Here is a 20394-nt window from a genome sequence, read left to right as displayed (position 1 = left end):
CAGTCAAGAGAGGAGGTCGATCTAATACCACCACAGTGGCTGTGGTGACGTGATAAAATATGAAATATGGTAAAATATGCTGCTCTTCTCTCAAGTGCTCGTTGTAGATGCAGACACACGCGGCACAGTGCAGGAAATGTGGGCCGTTGTCCTGCCTTTCATGAAATGAACTTGACTGGCTTCCTTTGTTGCTTCAGAATAGAGGAAAAGCAACAGAAAAACATCTTTTCACTTTCTGTCTTGGTCAACGCAGATATAATCACTGCTAGAGGAAGTGAAGAGTACTTAGTGACAGCAGGTAATGGAACTGATGAGGTCGGCACATTTTGGGGCACAAATGGCACCTAAGACAATATAAATCCCTGCTGAAGTAAAGCGAACTGGACGGAAAGGCTTTCACGACACCGGTTTTAAATCCACTCACTCATCGGTATGATTTATTCAGGCAGATGGAAGCCCAGAGGCAGTCTCAGGAGAGAAAGGGAAGAGCCGGTCGGATCTGATCTCAGCCCAGCTCTGGGTTCACGTGTGGTCGCGCACGGCCGGCAGACTGAACTGTTCAGCTATCTCAGAGCGCTTGGCCCCCGAATATCATGTAACATGGAGCAAAGTATTTTCAGACACGCGTGCCTGGACTTCTCCAGACTTGGTGCCGAGCCTTCTTTCGGTGGAGGACCTGGCAGGGAGGCAGGCCGGGCATGTGAGGATCCTCCTGATGTCAGATCCAGCTCCACACAAGCCTTGTGCGACCATATTTGCAGGGTGCACTTGAATGCTGTTGGGAGCAGAACAAAAAGGTATGGAAAGCAAAAGGAATTTAAAATAAATCCTAAAAAGGACTGAAAGTCCACGGTCACACTGGGCATCTCTGTAAGGCTGTAGTCAGTGAGCTACGTGCTAACATCAGCGTGCCACCATGTTGATCTGTAGCATGAGGTGGACAGAGCGACATTGTCACCAGCGTCGCTAAACATACAGAGCAGCCAGAATAATTCATTAGTTCATGTAAAACAGTCCCATAAAATAAAGCACAACTTTTATGAAGTTGCCAATAAATAAATAAATAAATATAGCATTTGTTGCACGTCCATTGTGATGGAATAGAAGAGACACATGGCTGATCTGAAAACCTGAGCACATAAAAAGCAAAGCATCAGTGTGTGTAGATACCAGCAGGGCCAGAAGACAAGTCGAGTGTTTCAGTATGGTGATGCTGTGCAGCTTTTTCTACATTTATACTGAAACTGATGCAAGTCACACACGTGTGATGTTTGGACCATCTACAGAACATCACAGCACATGTCAGTCTGACATGACACTAAAACAGTCATTATGAGCATCATCACAAACATCGCTTAACAGTTTGTGCTGAACATCACTGGTCAAAAATATTAATGTTTAGTAGCTGTAGAGCTTTTAGTCCTATCACATGATCTTCATTTGCCCAGTTGTCATGAAAAGGTGAAATACATGAGATTGCTGCTGTCACATGAAGAAGTCACTAGTGCTGGAACGTGGGTTTGTGAAAGGACGTGTAGAAAAAGCATCGGACAGTGGCAGCAGGACTGGCATGACTTTAAATTTAAAGGGTCAGTTCACAAATTTTCTCGGTTACTCCTGTCGGTATCCAGACATGCAGACACAAAATGCTGACAAAGAATATGAGCATAATCTTTTGACAGATCCAGCTTTTGTCAGGCTGGATCTGTCAATAATCTATTACTCTGCAGAGCATACGGAAAGGTCTCAGACCCTTTCCAGTTTTCCACATTTTATGTTTGACATGTAAAAACCCCTTATTTTTTTCCTCATTAATCTACACACAATACTCTGATTTATTGCAATTGAGCTCTGGTGCATCTACGTAGACACACCTGTCTACATCAGGTTTAGAGTTGATGGTGAATGTCAGACTGGAAATCAAGCCATGAGAGGTTGAGGGAACTGTCTGCAGACCTGAGAGACGGGATTGTGTCGAGGCGCAGGAAAAGAGGACCGTAGCCTCCATCATTCAAAGGTTTTAAATTCAGCAAGACAACAAGCGAAGCACACTGCCGGGAAGACACAGGCTTTCTTCAGGAAAACTCTGGAAGTGCTCGAGCGGCCCAGCAAGAGTCTGGACCTGAACCCAACAGAACATCTCTGGAGAGATCTGAAAATGGCTGCGCACCAGTGCTGCCCATCCAGCCTGGCTGAGCTGGAGCGATTCTGCCAAGAAGAACGTGAGAAACTTGGGAGAGACGCCGTCATTGCTGGCCAAGCTGCTTTGAGCGAGTACTACATGAAGGGTCTGAAATATTTCAGTCTTTTATTTTTAATTAATATACAAAACAAAAAGCTGTTTTTGCTTTGGCATTGTGGTACATATTCTATCACATTGTGTGTATCTGAGAAGGACCTGAGAACTTAAAAAACAAAACTGTGTGTGGATGTGTGTGCTGAAAGAAAATAGAATGACACGTTCTCTTCAGTTGATTTTGTATTTTTTTTTTATTGAATAAATGATTTTAAAAGGTAATAACAATGTTTAAAACTACATTATCTTCACAGCCATTGCTTACATACTCAGATAACCCATCTATATATATTCTGTCAACCCTCCCCACACTTCTCTTTTGCAATTTTTTTTCTAATCTCTTTAGTTTTTTTTTTCTTTTTGTGTTTTTTTTTTTCTTTTGGAGTCATACTATCATAATAAATGCCCATTTCAAGTCGCGTCACACTAACAGCAATTCAATAGGAAAGGAGGAAGGGTCTAGCTCTACAGGGGATGGATTTGAAGTTCCCAGTTCATATTATTCCATCAACATTTTTCAAGTTACTAAAGCAGACAAAAAAAAAATAATCCAAAAATCGAAAGGAAAAGAAATAAAAGTTGGTATGAGGAGTTACACCAGGCAACCCTCCCAGCCCATCAGGCCACTGCAACAGAAAAAGTCATTTTGTACAGTGACACGTCTTCGAAGTCAGTGTCTCAAAAATTCAGAACATAGAAAACCACTAAAATAATTTTGAAACTAGATCCAAAATATTCTTTTGAAAAGAATTTATTTTGATGTACAAAAACAGTCATTTTCTTTTTTTATTTTCTTTTTTTAAATCTTTTTTAATAAAAGTTTCAAACACAAGTTTATTGTAGTTCTTATTTCATTTGTCATTATCATTATTATTATTGATTCATTTATTCTTCTTTTTTTTTTTTAATTCATCTATCAGTGCGATTGTATACCAGTGCAGCTACTGGGTCCAGAGTAAAGAAAACAGGCTTTATCATCTTTAATGGCATAAAAAATAAGGAAAAATCCATCTTTTATACAAAGTATAACTGCTGGTCTTTAGGGAAAAAAACATTTATAAACCCATAAAGCTAGGAGGCACACCATGGGATTTTCATTTTTGTAAATTATAGCAATAATAATAATAATAATAATAATAAACAAGTAACAACAACTTGCAACCATTTTTAACCATCCTTGATGCCATATACGGCTTCAGAGATAGACTCAATGAAAATTCATTGAAAAATTGGGTTGCTTTATAAGTCAAGACAGTTGAGAAATCGCACAAAAAAAAAAAGAAAAAGAAAAAAAAAGACACAAACAACATTTTGTCAATTGCAGGGGTGTCTTTTGGAAGGACAGGAAGCCAGGCCTGAAGAGCAGCATTTGGGCATGGCCGCTGGCATCTTTGGTTCAGTCAAACATACGAAGGTAACATGAGCTTGAGCATTCCACGAAATATGAGAATGACCACACAAGGAATGCTGAGGCTGAACTCTAACCCTGGTATGGAACCAAAACACGATCTGCTACAACAAACTACAAATGTCGTTCCATAATATCCAATGAGGTATCAATGCTTTAAACAGTTAATCAGTACAGAAGCAGGACTATTCTCTGCGTGCTCTACGTAAAACATTAACTCTGCGTCCCACTGTGGGAGATGCCTACCTTCAACATGCCTGGTCTGAGAGGCTGCGAGAGCCTCGGCGACAGGACTTCTCACGAGTCGACAACTCAAACCTTGCTCTTTCAGAGGTCAAAAGATTCAGCAGCTAAAGGAAAACGGAGGACGTGCTCGAAAAAAGCAGCGTCCGATCTTCCAGGAGAGGCAACGACCACTAGTACTGCCACCATCTACCGAACGACACGCGTCACACACCTAGACAAACCATGAGGTCGGGCCACAGTGTGGGGAGTAATCGAGGGGAGGGAGGCTACGTGTGACTTCTTGTCCTTTCAAACCTGCAGGGGTGTTGACTTGCACTGGTAGGAAAAAAAAAAAAAACACCTGTTGAACAGATCTGCATATATCAAGGATAGTAAAGGTAACACATGTAGGATTTTCTCTTCATATATTGCTGTTAAATTGTAATAACGACCATTAACAGTACATTCCATAGCCCCATATGACGGGTTTGCTGCAGGGACTTCTCCTTCTTCACTGTATGTGTAAGACTAACGGTCCGTTTTTCCCATAGGGAATTGATCCCAAAATCACCCACGTAGGACTTAATGAAAGCACAGATTCATGGGGCTACTGTTTGTATCGGTGACAGTCACATCCTTCGGTATTGACGTCATAACTAACTTCACAGCAGTATACTAAAGAGCAAATCTTACATGTAGCATCTTTAAGTATGATATGATCAATGAGTCCGCATGACCAGTCACGAGCTGTGACCACCCCAATATGAGGTCCGATAGCACCATATTTGTCTTTTAAATCTCTTAATGGTTAATAAGAGTGTCTAAGCCATAGATCAAGCATATCATGGATAAAACCATAGGTCTCATACTCATACATACATGCAACAAAATACATTGCATGTGTATACAAAGACATATATGTAAAAGAGCATGGTCAATTTGGTTTTGCAGCAGAAAAATTCAGGTTGTGCTGTATTGAATGGACCAGGAAATGAATGCCTGACTGCTCCTCTTTGAAACTTCTGATGTAGTGTATTAATCGTAAATGCATACATTTCACTGGAGGCATGAAAGTGTCTTCCCATGGTTTAAACGTTTGGGGTAACAACACCACAGTGCCGAGAAAACGAGTGTATGTGGGGCTTTCAAAAATGAAAGAATTGAGGACCAGCAGCTGGGTAAGACGTGAGCGAACAGGAGACCGCAGGCATACAGGAGCCCCCATATGTCTAAGAAGGTATTAACAACAGCATTCAAGTGCAGAAAACATCATCTGAGGCCCTTTTCTACACTGTGGTGTGAAGATGGAGCCGAGACAGAGCAAACCATGGGACGGAGGAGCACTCAGAGCGTCATCTACTGGTCCATCATTTATTAAATCATTCATTTAAGGCAACACAACTTAAATCTGGGTCATTTCGGGTTACTGTGGATGGAGTGCCAAAAGCCCTTGACATTTTGCATAAAGAAAAATAACCTGCCAGTTAGTAAAGGCTGTTACGAAGAAAGATGTTGGTCAAGTAACAAGAACCTCTCAAAAATTCCAGTTAGCAAAACTAAAACCGAACCCAAAGCGAGCGGATCAACGTGAGGATCCTCAACTGTTCGAACATTCTGGAAAGTAAATCCAACTAGCCTAGTGTGTGTGGATGTGACTCACAACAAGTAATATTTGGATGGGAAATGGCTTCTTTAGTCCTTACAAAGCCCTGGCTTTTTATTTGTAGACCTTAACTGCAAGCCGCTCGGCCCCATGCAGAGATTCTGCTCGAACTAATTCAACTGTGTTTGCTCTAACCTACTGCCAAACAGCTGACAAAACAGACCACAGAATCTGACCATTTCCTGTGCCGCGGACACACAGCTCAACGGATCTCACTGAACGGCAGAGTGTCGGAGAACGGCGGTAGTGCGGTTTCAACAACTGAATCGACTGGCTGCGTTGCTGCAGCTGCTCGACACTCTAAAGAGCACAGTGACATGCACTTCTAAATGACACAGACGTGTTGAGTGGATCACTTCCTTTGTGCGTCAGGTGGTGTGTCTTCATTCAAAATGACAATTTGAATACATCATACTTTGTGGACGAGTGACAATGGTTAGCTATAATCTGAAAAGGCAAGACAATGTTTCCACGACGACACGGGCAATATACAAGACATCCGTCGAATGACTGAAACCGCCGGGTTTGACTAGTACTCAGTGGTGCAGCCTTGCCTGAGGATGGCTGGTGTAAGTTTGCATTCAGAGGAGACCCAATATATATTAGAGTTACCAGTTAAATGGCACCGAATGCAAACACTTCAAGCCAAACGACAGGCGACTCTTACAAAGTGTGGAATAAAAAGAGAATATGGCTTTAAGTAGTTATAGCATGTCCCTGTCAAGTGACTCCCTGCCAGTAAACTCAGAAACCAACAGACACAGTAAATTTAAATGAAAGCATTGTTCATGCACATACTTTTTTTTTTCTTCTAGGGACCTGGAGATACGCCTGCTCCCCCTCTCCAATGCGGGGAAATCAGACCCGCTTGTGGCCCGTTTTACATATATAATTAACAAATCACCTGCGCAGACGTGATTATCCTCAGACAAAAATGGCTTCCTCCACGATTACCTTAAAGTTAAAAAGAAAAGTTAAACAAAAACGAGGGAACGTAGCTGTGAGCTCTAGCCAAACAAACGCAGTTCAAGGTTTACAGGTTCCACCACAAAACACTACAAATACTCAGGGGGACGTTTCCAAAAAAAATCTCTGAGGGGGATCTTTGGGTAAAATCCAATTTCTAATTTACTCTACTGGTTTTCATTTCGTGGCAGACCAATATCTATATCCACACACAGGAATACACACACGATTGTGAGCTCAAACAAACACTACCAGCAAAGGCTGGTTAAAGGGCATCACAATCCTACTATCTATACTTTGGAGTATACAGATCCCAATATATAGTTCCAACTACAACACTACGAGAGTTAACAAGGCTAAAACAACCTCAACAGTCAATCTTTTTTTTGTTCTTTTTTTTGAGAGGAATCAGAATAGAGACGACACAGCCTTTGAGAACTGCAGTTGCCTTGCTACATGGTATACATGTCTGGATAGTAAGATAAAGAAGGAAAAAAAAAAAACAAGAATTTTCTTAGTAAATGTAAAATCGTAGCAAAGCCTAAACAATATAAGCGCGGAACTAATCCACCGTAAGAGACTTCCTTCCATCCACAGAATCAAACACCTGATTAGGTTTGCTGAAAATACGCAAGATTAATAAAATCTAGTATTTGTTTAATTTTCAAAAATATGAATGACGGGGGTTATAGATATAGGTATACATATGCTGCAAAAACTTAACCACAGGCAAAGAAAAAGAAACGTGGATTTCTTGCCATAATCAAATGATGCTTCGTTGCCACCCGTTGCCATGTCAACGTCTGGGAGACGGCCAGCATGGCAACGGAAACTATCATCATAAAATGGTACAGTAGTAGAAATAGCTAGACCAGGAGGGGGCGGGCTCTCCTGGGAAAAGGTCCGCGGAGAGGTCCAATGATTGGTCATGCGGCTCGCTGTCAGGAATAATGGTTGTAGGGTGGTAGAGGGTGCCCAATGCCATTCTGGTAGTGATGGTGCTGGCGGTGGGCGATGTACTCTGCATAACCCATTGTCATCTTCTCGCTACGGTACCTAGGAATGAGAAGAGATGTGTTGGTAGAGGCTCTCTAACCCTCATGCTTGGAAAGCTATGATCAGCCACAGTCTGCACCAAAATGCTGCACCTGCTGCAACCCTGCACAAATCTGTCTAACACAGACCTTGGAAGTCTCAGAACAACAGATGTTTTCTTCAGGGTATTCCACTGACGTTTCTGAACTCACACTGGACAGTTTTTAAAAAAGTACAAAAGTGGATGTAGGAGAACCAGAGATTTTATATTTTTTATTCCACACATTCTTCCTCCTTATCAGAGCCTGGCTCCTGCTACAGCTGAGCACCAAATTCAGTACTTTTAAAGGGTACTGACCAAATTACCTTTGTACTTATGCAAATCAATCAGTGCCAAATTGTGCTACCTGAGAGAGATATTGGGTGAGAGAGTATCTTAGAGTATAGAGAGGAAAAGAAAGAGCAAGACTACGTCACCCCTGCAGCTTGTTCAAGTCAGCAGAATGCGGTCACCAGTGTGGTTATGTTGCAACACCCGCTGCAATATTTGTAATGTGAAGTGCAAAGCTGGACAGGGCAACATGTCTAACCTGGGGAAAAACCTGGTCAAAATATATATCGAAAAGCTGTAGACAGTGACAAATACGTTAAACCCTCCACAGACGACGAAACTTTAAGTGGGGCGTTGACAACTTCATCTTCAGGGAATTAGCTGGTTGGACAAGTTGCTATTGGAGATAACTGGGCTCTGTCTTGGTTGCTGTTAGCTTGGTATTTTTACCAGCGTCAGCAAACACTCATTGGCTGTGTCCGAAAAACAGTATATGACATTTTTTTGTATGTCTGAAAGTGCAGTATGAAACCAGTATGACGTGAATTGCGGACTAATTACAGGGAAATGTGACAAGACACACTCAAGACACACATGACAGCATCTCATGAGGTGTCCTGGAGACACACTGACAGGCTGGAGGTTGTAGGGAAGGGTGTGTAGGGGGGAGAGAGAGATGGGGAGGTAAAACGTTCCAAAATAAAGAACAAAATGTTCTGAATAAATAATGCTGAAATTGAGAACTTTTTTTTTTACTATTGGAATTAGTGAAGTACCGAATCCCAGATACTGCATCAGTCCAATTGTGAACATTGGCCGACCCTGAACTACCCGCGATTGAGGTTCAGGCAAGTTATGCTAGTCTCGCCCTTCGCAGTTTATCAGATTTCATGCAGCTCCCTTTGGAGCCACAAAAGGCTTTATCCAACTTTTTTTTCACTTATGCAGTGCTGCTCCTCAAGACCTGTAAACATACTGTGAGACAGATCCCATATTTGATCATACATTTTTCCTTTTACAATCCATGTTAGCTTTAGTTTTAACAATCCTGCTTGGCTGGCGAAACTCTAACAATCTACAGTGCATTAATCAGTGGCCGTGGTCCCACCAGGTAAAATTTATGTACTCTGTCTTAAGTTTGGTGATATGGATCTAAATGAAAATATAAGGCAAACAAAGAGTACATCAGTGACACATAAATTTATCAGAAGTTTGTTGTTAATTTGATACAATAAGCATATTCTTACCTGGTTAACTTAATGGTCTTCCTGAAGTCATTTGTGATGGGAGCTTTGTAACCTCCCTTTCGTAGTAAGGAATCTATGGTTTGAATGTGGTCCCAACCTTCACAAAATAAGAGTTGAATTTCTTTACACATCTTTGAAAATCCATATTGCATTGTCTTTATGGAAAGCAGGTGAGGCTGCATTGTTAGGGACACAAAAAGATCTCACCTTGCTCCTTTGCAACCTCTGGTAGGTAGGTGGCGGTGCGCTTTGATCCTTTTTCATTGAAAAACTCTATCCTAATACCGTGAACACCCACCTAGAATTCAAGACAGGCATGACCAAAGAAACCATACACTTTAAACCCATAAACCACTCCATCCAAGAAAGTCAAATGCAATGTTGTGTGTGTGTAGGAGCTGCTGTGTATTCACAGCAGGAAGACTAAGACACCCATGAATGAGCATTTAAGCTGTGACGCACAATTCTCAATGCCAATGTTTCAGCAAACCGTGTCTCGTACCTCCCAGTCAAGGTAATCACCGACGTCTTCAAAGTTGGTGAGAAGAGACACTGAGCAGAAGAGGCGAGGCAGCTCATCCCTTGTCATAGGGGGGAAGCGGCTGTCTTTAAGGGCACTGCAGACATAGAAGCACAAAGAAAATACCATAGGAAGAGGTGATTCAGAGCACAGTTATCAGTCAGGTACCAAGAGACCCGATTAAATGATTAGCATGTTAATGACTTGAAAGCAATGCACTAAAATAACCTTTTTTAATGTATTTATTTTTAAGTTAAGGGCAAATTTCCAGTCAAACGTCCAACATGTGATCTCTAACGCAGATGGACACACACACACACACACAGAGACCAGTGCGGTGGCAGCGTGGACTCTGATCACGGCTTCTCACCGTGCTGTTTGTAATGCGTGCGTCTGGACACAGCTGTGTGTGTTTACATGTATTTGACGGGTCAACTGTGTCTGCCCTCAGGTCAAGAAGCGCTAATGAAGAAATTCCACACCGGGTATGTACAGAGGGCAATGTTACCACTCACTCTCCAGCAATGTCACTGTGAAGTGGTAAAGTTTTTAGTTTCAGTTCTTTACACACACCCACTCCGTGTTATGAGTCACAGGACGTCTAAATATCAATAACATAATTAAGATTTTTAATTGAAACACTTGTCCAGCCAAGCCAAGTAGCGCCCAGCCAGCGTTTAACCCACCAGCCGGATGATCGATTGATCCGTTCAGAGGAGGGGTAAAAGACTGACCAATACAACTACAAAATGACTCTTTATTAGTACAACTTTACAGTTTAGAATTAAAACATCTTTACAACAGTTCATACATTACAGTAAGAGTTAAGTTACCAATACATTTCATCTGTGGCATTGTCCTCTTGGTGTCAGTGCCACGTCATCAGGACAAATGAGTTTTGCATCTCTCTACATCATCCCCAGTGTTAACAGCTAATTGTGTTGCTAGCATAATTCAGCTGCTGCTTGTCTGACAAAGACATACACAGTACATAAAACCCTGTCTTCACTTTTTATAATATCAACCTTCATGGTAAACCTGATTTAAGGACATTTAAAACCTTTTAAACCCTCAAGACCTGAAAGAGAGACACGTGCTCCACACAGCGTTACAGCAAGAATACAACAACAAAACAGTATTAAATCCAGAGACAGAAAAGATGTTTTTCACAGTCATGTACAGGCCAACTATCACTTTTGGGGGTAATTTACTTCTACTGATCATAGAACATCAGCCATGTTAAGGGTTTTCTAATTCTAATGTGCTTGTTGTTCACTTTAATTTAACACAGTGTCACTCCACTATCAAGCTCTGTCACAGCATTTGGTCTTCAGCTGAAAAACAACTTACCTGGTAAGGGTGTACTCCCTGAGTCCTGAGTGCAGATTCATGGCAGAAAATGTACCTATACAACCCCTCAACCGCTTGTCTCTGCCTATTTTCCATGTGACAAACAGCGGGCTGAAAAACAGCGAGAGAGACCATGTTAAAGACGTTGAACTTTAATAACTTGCACGCCACATGTACATTTCTGCGGTGCGTAAAAGTTGGCTAACAGCTCACATCTCCATTTCATTCTGTTTCATGACACCACAGTTGTTATTCACATTAGGTAGAATTGGGACTATTGTCTTTTACGCCCCGATGGATCAGTTTTCACCCAAGACTGCAGGCTTTTCACAGCCATCTGTCCATCCTTGACTGGATAACTTCTTATATACATGTAATAAAGACGTGGTGGGTGGGAGTGGATGAACCCTGTTAAAGGGTAACCACCCATAAACTCTAATAAGCAAAGCGAACATGTACACAATGAGGCAGGGTTCATTTAGTCTGTCAAAACCTGGCATTCAACCGGCTGGGGAATTTTGACCGGGTTATTGCGCAAAGAGAGCAGAGAAGAGATCTGAGTGCAGACGTTTCACGAGCGCACAGAAGCAGCCTGAGCGCGAGGAGAAGGGCTGAAGCTGGAGCGCAGGAAATCTGTGCAAGCAACAATAAGTGTGAATGAGTGCGAGGGCAGGGTTTTGAGGGAGAGCATTACGAAATCTGAACGTGAAATCAGTAAGCCGTGCTCTCAAATTCAAAGACCATGCTCTTCAATCAAGATGAGGAAAAAAACGCCCTATAAGCAGAGCACTGTGATGATGTCAGACTTTGTATTTGTGTTGAGCATTTCAATAATTCAATCTGACAATGCCCCTAAGTGAAGGACATGCCGAGGACACCACAGACCGTAAGTATGAGTTTCTCAGACCTGTGGGAGTTTTCACATTGGTGGCCATTAGCCTACTACATTCTTGGTCGTGGGTGGCTTGTTGGGTTAAGACCTTGGTTTGAGATGGTGGCTAGGCGCAATCTCTGTGTTCACCCTTTAAGACTGACAGATCCATTTGAATGGGGTTTATTTCTCTAAGAGAGGTCTGGAGGCTGAGAACGTTGCAGGCTCAAATCAGTCATGGTGTCAGATGGGCCATGTCAATAGGTTGGCATCTACTGCAAGTTTAAAAAAATAATAATTGAAAGCCCCCTTTGTGTAAAACTCACTGACTTTATGTCTTGCTGAGGGAAATTACCCACAATTTACAGTGCTCTCAATGACAGGGGAAAAAAAACAAATGAAAATATCTAGTTCTTTGTTCATGAAGGCAAGATTATGTTTATGCTGTCATCTGATCACACAACTTTACTGATCATATGAAAGCTAGTATTTTATTAGAGTCAACAGCAAATATTTTTTTATTATGACAACACATGAAATACGAGCCTCGCATATTTCGCTTTGTTTGAAATTTTTTAAAACTGTTAACAAAAATGTCATTGCCCAGGTAACACTGCATTTGACATATTTCATCACGCTAAGGCCTCATGTCCTCTTGCCATGTTTGGCTAAATGGTTCACGTGGCCATTGGACTGGACCTTGGAGAGAGTGTTTCGAAGGGTATTTTTACATTAACATACTAACACCAGACAATCTGAGGCAATGTTAATCTAGTTTGCCAAGATAGGCTGTGCAAAGTATTAAGAGAATGGGATTTTTTTTTCCCCCTTACTGGACACATATAGAGTATGGGTGAGGGATTGTTTCTAGTGATAGATAATGATTACCAGCACACAACCCAGGTGTGTTGGAACTATTTACATACCTACACACCACTCACAATCTATCATATGCACTTGAAATGCATGCAATAATATATATATAATATCTAAATATTACATATGTATAATATTTAGTGTCTGCATGGTGAAGTGCAAGTTTATCTCTGATTTGCCACATGACAACAGAAAGGCACGTTTTAAAAAATCAGAATGAAGCAATTCCTTTGACTATTGTGTCATATTTAAAGTTTGCCCTTGTCAATAAGTCACTCCAAAAAGTTTCTTCACCCATGGGCAGGTCGATACACTGGATTTGTCATCTATGGTGGAGACTGTCAACAATCCCCTCACAGCCACAAAATGTAAAGTAAAACGCCCTCGAAGACCCATGATATCACATTACAACGCCTGTATAAGGTGGGGTCAATGTTTCTGTGGAGTGCGGTTACAGGCAGACAAAAAATAAATAAATTTGTTGTTCTCATGGCTCAATTTGGTCATAACACACACAAAAAAAATCTCATGTTCAGTGGATGCTGCCATTGTTGAAACACTGTGTTTGTGACGGTTATTTAACATTACTAATACCGTTTTTAGGTTAAATGTGGCCATAAGGAATCCTTAGGACGGCTTAGTACTTAGCAAGAACCACCTTTTCTTTGTTGGCTGATGCTAAATCGGCTGTCACTGTCATTTTCCCTCGACTGGACAGTTCACCTACAAACCAAACCTGTTGTAAAACGACCCAGTAATACGACCGGTCATCTCACAAAGACACCAGAGAGACATTGTAATATATTTACCATTAAATTAATTACTACAAGCTCATTAGTGCCTCGTTGCTAAGCTAATGTAGCTTATAGCTAACAAAGCTAAGCCTAGTATGTGGCAATCCAGAGTTCATTGAGGGCAATTTAAAAGATTAAGAATGCTCATGTTAACTTTTGATGTTTTGAATACGTGCGTTGTATTTCCTAGTTTTAATGGTCCATCCGAAGCACCACAACTGCTGCTGTCAAACCGAAAAAAGCGATGTTATCTTACTCGTTCCACCCTGTTTCTTTTAGCTTAAGTGTTAGTGGCTAGCTTATATTAGCGAGTAGCGAACAGGCTTAGCTAACGTTAGCCAGTGTTATTCGAGTTGGACAAACAGTATGGCAAAATGTTTTTTTTTCGCCGAGTACCGACGGGAAATCTGAAAGTGACGGCGGACATCGTTCCGTGATAGGTACCGTAGCTTGATAACACATCAAATCATTCATTGTAACGTTAATGTGAGGTTAGTGCAACTGCAGGCCAGTGCAGCTAGTCTCGTTGACAAGGCCCAAATTCCAACTTGGCCAAATGAAGCTGTGATCGCGAGCTTTTCACGTCAAATTCATCATAAGTAAAATGTTGTTTCGATGTGACAGTTTGTGCCTTTAACACTGAAGCAGATTTCAGAGGTAAACCAATCAAGTGTTTCGCAAAAGACATTTGTTGAAAGAATACATCAGTGAGCTTTGACATGCAGCAAAACAAAAGACAAAAATACTCACTAGGGATCATTTGTAAACCTGGGTGTTCTCGGAGGTTGGTATCCATACAGATGGCAATAAAGCACGTCAAAACAAAAGCAGCACATCTCCGCTGAGACCACCATTTTTCTGCCTCCACTTCCCGAGCCGGGTCCCGAGCTGAGATTCGGGGAGAGGCCGGATGAAGTGTAACCGGCCGGGGCTGGGGACAGAGCGTTTGTGCCGCTGCTACCACTACTACTACTGCTGCCGCTAACGTTACCCCCGGGTCCCCCCAGGCCGTTGGCTCTGCTAACGTTAGCCGTTGCTGCAACGGTCGCGGAGGAGCCAATCCCCAACTCCGAGCCACAATGTCCGGTTCCTGCCACCCCGCTTCCCGCCCCCACCCCGCCGGGACCCCCCGACCCGGGCGATCCCGACAGTTTCTGCTTCTTCACCCCGCAGCACCCGGCCGCCATCTTGGAACAATCTGCACCGACACACCGCTTCCGACCCATAACCGTCACCGCGGGAAGGGTGGGGGGGAACGCCGACCAGACGTAGAAATCCCACTGCGTTGATACGTACGACGGACAATACTCCACTTTCACTCTTTTATTTTTTTGTCGGACGACGAAATAACCGATGTGGTGAGAAGACTGCAATGTCACCCTAGCGTTGCCTTTAAAAATGCGTGACTTCGCTACGCAAAATCCATAGCTGGATAAGCGTTTTTTCCATGAGTAGTCAGCCAGTCCAGCTATGGACCACGGTGTTCCAGTGGATCACCGATAATGTCTAGTCCCAGGAAAATATTCACCCCTTCTCCCTAATACGACACCATCCGAGGCGAGCTCAGTCAGTTCCCCTCAAAACGTACAAGTTCAGGGAGTGCACAGTCCGAACAGGCCGCAGATGACAGTAGCCAGGCGGTCCAGATGTGAAGCCGACAGCCAGTGCGCTGTAGCCCCGCAGCACACCTCTCCAAGTGGAAGCCGGGAGCTTGAGTACGCAGGACCCATAAGCTTCAGCACAAATTGCGCACAATGTCTTGGGCAGCGTAGCTTCTCATTGCACCAGCTTGTTTGCTACTGCCTCACGAACTTCTAATTACACAACAGGCCCAGTGTGTTGGAATTCCAGACGCTGGGATAACGCAGGGTAAAATGGCATCTGACAATGCGGGGTTGGCATGGCACAATGAAACGCGTCAGCGCCGAGCAAGTCATTTCAGTACCGTTAGCCCACAGTTTGCACCTGCGTGATGTCTGTTCTTGGACCTGGTTTCAAAAAAAAATCTCAATAACACCCCCGCATCAAATGTAGAGCTGAAAGTTTTCAGTACAGGTTTGTTTGGAGGTTGTCATCCGTTTATGGGGATACATATAGAAGAGCATTCTAGTCCGTGAACCGTGAGAAATCCTCCGGGTTTGGCAACCCTCGCTCCGCACCCGTCTCTCAGCTGCTACCATTCAGTGCTGTTCGGGTAAAAGCCCTGTGATCGGTCTGTGGGCATCGGTGTCGTCGGCACTCCGGAAGCGGATTCAGAAAATGTGTTGCGCCCGGTTGCTACACTATATGCGTAGCTTTCGTGGGGGGGGGGGGTATCAAATTTGCAATTCAGAAGAAATGTGCGGTGCTGTGGAAGCATGCGCGCTCACGACGTTCGTACGCGTGTGTGCGTGCGTGCATGAAAAAAAGTATCGGTGTCCGTCAGCTGTAAAAGGCATAGAGCTGAAAAAGCGCAGTCTCTGTTCGCTGGCCTGTTATTTACATTTTGCTCCAAAGTATGAATGCTGCAGAGAGAGCTGATGTACCAGTGTCTATGTATTTCATTCAGGTGATTGATCCTTCAAACAAGCGTCTCTGTGGGTTAAAACACAGTCTGAAGTTCTTTCTTACTTTCTTTTTAAATAGATCCTGCTAAAGCAACCTTTTTTACTTTATTCCGTATGACGAACATGAAATCTTGTACATATACTCCTTCCTCGTGGCCACATCCTCTCTGGGAGCCTGAAACAGTAGCCTAAATAAATCTGAGTACTGTAAAAACACTGTCACAAACGCCTCCTGCCCAGTTCTGGGCCCTCCTGAATCATTCTCCAAATCCACCCCCGTTTGGCACCCCTTGGTATTCATATCAGTAAAGAGAGTGGTGTAAATGTCGGTGATTAATATACATGGTAGGATCAGCTGAGGATGACCATGCCCTGACTCATGATGCTGGACTGAGTGTGCTGGAAAATGGAAACACTGTATGCCTGACAGAGTGAGACAAGGCCTGGGTGGGTGGCATGGGGGCAGGAGATCTTGATCTCTGGATGCTAAAGAAAACATACAGAACATGAACTTATGAAATTCATTCTAAGACGTGTTTTCCTCCCCTCTCACACATTCCAAATACTATTTGAAACCAGCTACATACTGTACCTACACCACTTAAAACTTGAAGCTGTACTGTATGTGTAAGGATGATTGAGGTCAGTCTGGTTTGCTCCTCTAATACAGATTCAAGGCACAGATGACTCTGGTAGTTATTTTTCCATACTTATTTTTTCAGTTGAATTTATGGGAAATGCGTCAGAGGAGATGTTTTTGATGACTAGTCATGCTCCTTCAAGGTTTATGGCGCAAAATAGATTTTAAAACTTAGGCAAAGCTGCATACTTTGGAAAACGCTGATGAGGTTGAGACCGTTTATGGTGTGCGAATACCAACATCTCATTTCAAACCCCTCAGGGTGAATCATCTTAGAGGAGGGTGATCCCTGTCACTCAGCATTTAAAGTCCGGCTGACAGACGACACTGTGAGTATGATAAAGTTTCAGGCAGCCTGTAGTATCCTCAGTCTTCTTTGTTGTATGTGTGGTGTTGATTCTCATAGCAGGGCAGTGCTAATGAAACTGATGTAAACGGCTGCAGTGCCAAAAAGCGCTTGTGCTTATATTAAAGTTGTCTTAACGTTAATGTGCATTCAGTGTCCATTTGCCTTATCTTTACCCCCATTTGCTGTCAAGTCTAGACATATATGAGTTTATCATCTGAGCCACAGCACCAGGCAGTAGCCCTCAGACACCCCTCCCATAATGTGCCTCATGACTGAGTCAGCATAAGGCTTCAAGCCTGTTTCAAAATGTACAGCTAATTATTGTTGGCGCTTGACTGACTGATATTGACTGAGCATTTTCCCGGTAACAGGCCTCCCTGGGCAGACCTCAGTACACATGAGGCCCAATAGCTTTAATTTAAGCAAGAGTCTGAGCACAATCATCGTTCTCCTGCATGACTGACTTCCCTCTATCAAATATATTTAACTTTTTTAATTCAACTTTGGAAATTTAATCAAGAAATCATATAGGTTTTACAGAAACTGAGGTGGTAACTGATTTTGGTATTGATTGAATCAGTATTGTATAAGAGCAAGTGCTCATAACATTTCCAAAAGAAATTACAGGCAAATGACAGGAAAGTCCTTGAAAATCATTGCACCACCTCTTTTCCATTTGCACTGGCTAGTAATTCATGCAAATGCTGTTGCAGTGGGGTCAAAACTCACATGACTTTCCTTTTCTGTGCAGGTTGTTTGTAGATTATTTAAACAGTAAAAAAAAAACAACAGAAAAAAACTGTTGTTTTACTGTGCAGACTAAAATAGTCACCATAAAATATCCCTTTAATTCTTTTCGTGATTACAGAAACTGCCAAGGATTGCATTTCTTTCTACATAAAAATATGTGTCAAAAGAATAATGTGGAAAACAGCCTCAGCCATTATGACATGATGTGATACGGTGTGATAGAAAGTCATGAATTCTTTAAATTAGCTCTGATGGAATGTGAGAAATGGGTGATTTGATCTTGCTAATACGTCAGTGATAAACTTCTGCAGCAAAATGCTCCCTCTGATTAACTGATACTCAGCAGACTCAATTATTATTTTAGATACTTATTCTTTTGATCATATATTAAATTCCCGACAGTTGATGGGAAACCCTATTACAGAGCATTTAGCTTAGTAGAGCATGAAGCTGGTACGTGCATATAGCTTAGAGCTGCAGAGCAGAGTGCATCCTCTTCAAAACCCCATTCATGCAACCACTGGATTTTAGGCAGAGGTGATGTCATTGCAATACAATCCACCCCATGTAGATTATCTTTGGAAACTACAACAGGAAAAGGGGAAGCTGCCTCAATTTCCTCCCATTCCAGCTACACTATAAGAGTGGGCACTGCTGTTCAAGGTCAATGTAGCTTTAAGTAATTCCAATTGGCTGTGCTGAGAGCATTATCATTGGCATTGTAATCTTCCTATTTAAGAATAAAAAGCAGATGCCAAAGCATCATTCGGTGAATATAAATGAGCATAATAGCTTGGTTCTTTCCATCCATTCACTGTCTGTTCTATTCTTGGGAGCAGAGACAATCTGGCGTGTTGCTATTAGACCCTGTGGTGGAATTTCCCGCACCAGCAGGACTCACTTCCCTCTGAGACTATGTGTACAGTAGCTGACTGAAGACAGAGAATGAGCCATGCTTATGATAATAAACAGAAAGTTCAGTAAAGCTTCTCAGGTGCTTCAAACAGTCAAAAAAGAGAAAACAACACAGTGTGTACTACATCTCTTGCTGAACAGAAATGCATTTGAATGGGACTTGAATGGGAAAATAACTGTGGCATATAATGGCTATAGTATATCAGCAGGGGTTTGATCAATAGTGACCCAAATGATTACTTCTCAAGACTCCTGCTGAGATTTCTGCATATTAAAACAATCACTTATTGTTGGCTAATCTCATGTTTTGGCACATAATATCTCCACCCACTGGAGTTTCACAGCACTCTGAACCCCCCCCCCCCCCCCCCCCATACCTTCTGTACCATTATCTCTGTGGTTTCAGATGCTCAGTAATGGATGATAAACAATCAGTACAGTGATTATACAAGCCAGAAGCCAGCGTCAAAAGGCATTTTATCACAGCAGTTTGCAACATGATGGTGGACATGCGCTCCCATAGCCAATTCATTCATACTGTGAAAATGTGACATCTGTGTTGGACAGGGTAAGCTCCATCAGTGTTGCTGCAGATGCCAGTGGTCACAAGGTTGATAAAGGTCATGGGCTGCATAGGACCCAATTACAACAGTGCTGTAAGTGCTTGTCTCCTGTCCATTTAATAAATCCTCTGATGTATTGCTTGGACAAAGTTTGGATGCAGGAGAAACATTTTGGTTCGGCTTGTGTGTGAACATCACCTTGTGGAGGAATTTCTGGAAATGTTAATGCAGCTTATCAGAAGCACACAAGTGCAGCACGAGTCTGTATAGCCTGCTTAGCTCTCTCTTCCCTGCAGAAACGTTGTCATCACTTTATCTGGACTCAGCTGTTTCCCCCTCTGGCTCCCAGTGTAATGACCTTTCTCTTCCAGCCAGAACAGAAGAGTCACTCCCCATTTTCCATTGTAGGCTGAAAACCCACCTCATCAAGAGGGATGTCATGTCACCCACTCAGCTTCCCTTCTGCTGTATGTTCCTCCTCTATTTGCACTTATCTTGAAGTGAGAAGCTTTTTATTTCTTAGCTGTATCAACACAATTACTGAGTCACATGCTGTTGCCTGGGCATCATGGTTTTGTTGCTCACTCGCTTCACTCTGTGTGACACCCTTGTTTTGGTTGCTTTGTGTTATTGGTCATCTAGGAAATTAGCCGTATTTTCTACTTGCTCTCATTGTTTTCCTGCTTTCACTCTTTCAAGCCACCATAGAGAATTCAGTGACATAGGTTAACCATGCAGGCTGGAGTTATATGCAAACTAAAAAAAATCAACACAGAAATCCAGTTAGTTATTCATTTGTTTTATTTGATTACCACCATAGTATAGATGTACATTTTATCCTCTCACAGCCATACGGAGTATTGCCATTCCGTGTATGCTTAGTTCATTGGGACAAGCATTTGAATGCTGACTCATTTATAGACTGGATGATTTGTTTAAACAGTCAGAATTAAAAGAACCCCTTTAGTTTCTGAACATCAAAGTCTTGATGAATTTGTTGATTGCCTGCTCTGTCAAATAGCCCATATCCAGTTTTCTGGATGCATCAG

At 42.4% G+C, this 20394-nt stretch overlaps 1 protein-coding gene across 1 annotated transcript; it reads right to left on the bottom strand.

Annotated features, from left to right (window-relative positions):
• Nucleotides 1-3157: 3157 nt before the first annotated feature.
• Nucleotides 3158-15813, bottom strand: ammecr1 (AMMECR nuclear protein 1). Its single transcript, XM_041952536.1, has 6 exons — nt 14333-15813; nt 11042-11152; nt 9674-9788; nt 9379-9469; nt 9172-9268; nt 3158-7614 (listed from the first exon to the last, which is right to left on the bottom strand). The coding sequence occupies exons 1-6, from the start codon at nt 14806-14808 to the stop codon at nt 7500-7502; spliced, it is 1005 nt and encodes a 334-aa protein (XP_041808470.1). The 5' UTR covers nt 14809-15813; the 3' UTR covers nt 3158-7499.
• Between the last annotated feature and the right edge of the window lie 4581 nt (nt 15814-20394).

This window comes from Chelmon rostratus, chromosome 14, assembly GCF_017976325.1.
Source record: "Chelmon rostratus isolate fCheRos1 chromosome 14, fCheRos1.pri, whole genome shotgun sequence".
Lineage (NCBI taxonomy): Eukaryota > Metazoa > Chordata > Actinopteri > Chaetodontiformes > Chaetodontidae > Chelmon > Chelmon rostratus.
This window is presented reverse-complemented; position numbering and strand designations above follow the sequence as displayed.

Excerpts from the sequence above, each read along its gene's own strand:
- ammecr1 (XM_041952536.1), bottom strand. The coding sequence starts at position 14,808 with ATGGGTCGGAAGCGGTGTGTCGGTGCAGATTGTTCCAAGATGGCGGCC. Across the intron at positions 11,153-14,332 it reads AGGTTTACAAATGATCCCTA|CCCGCTGTTTGTCACATGGA; the intron begins GTGAGTATTTTT and ends GCTGTTTTTCAG. Across the intron at positions 7,615-9,171 it reads AAGACCATTAAGTTAACCAG|GTACCGTAGCGAGAAGATGA; the intron begins GTAAGAATATGC and ends TCTCATTCCTAG.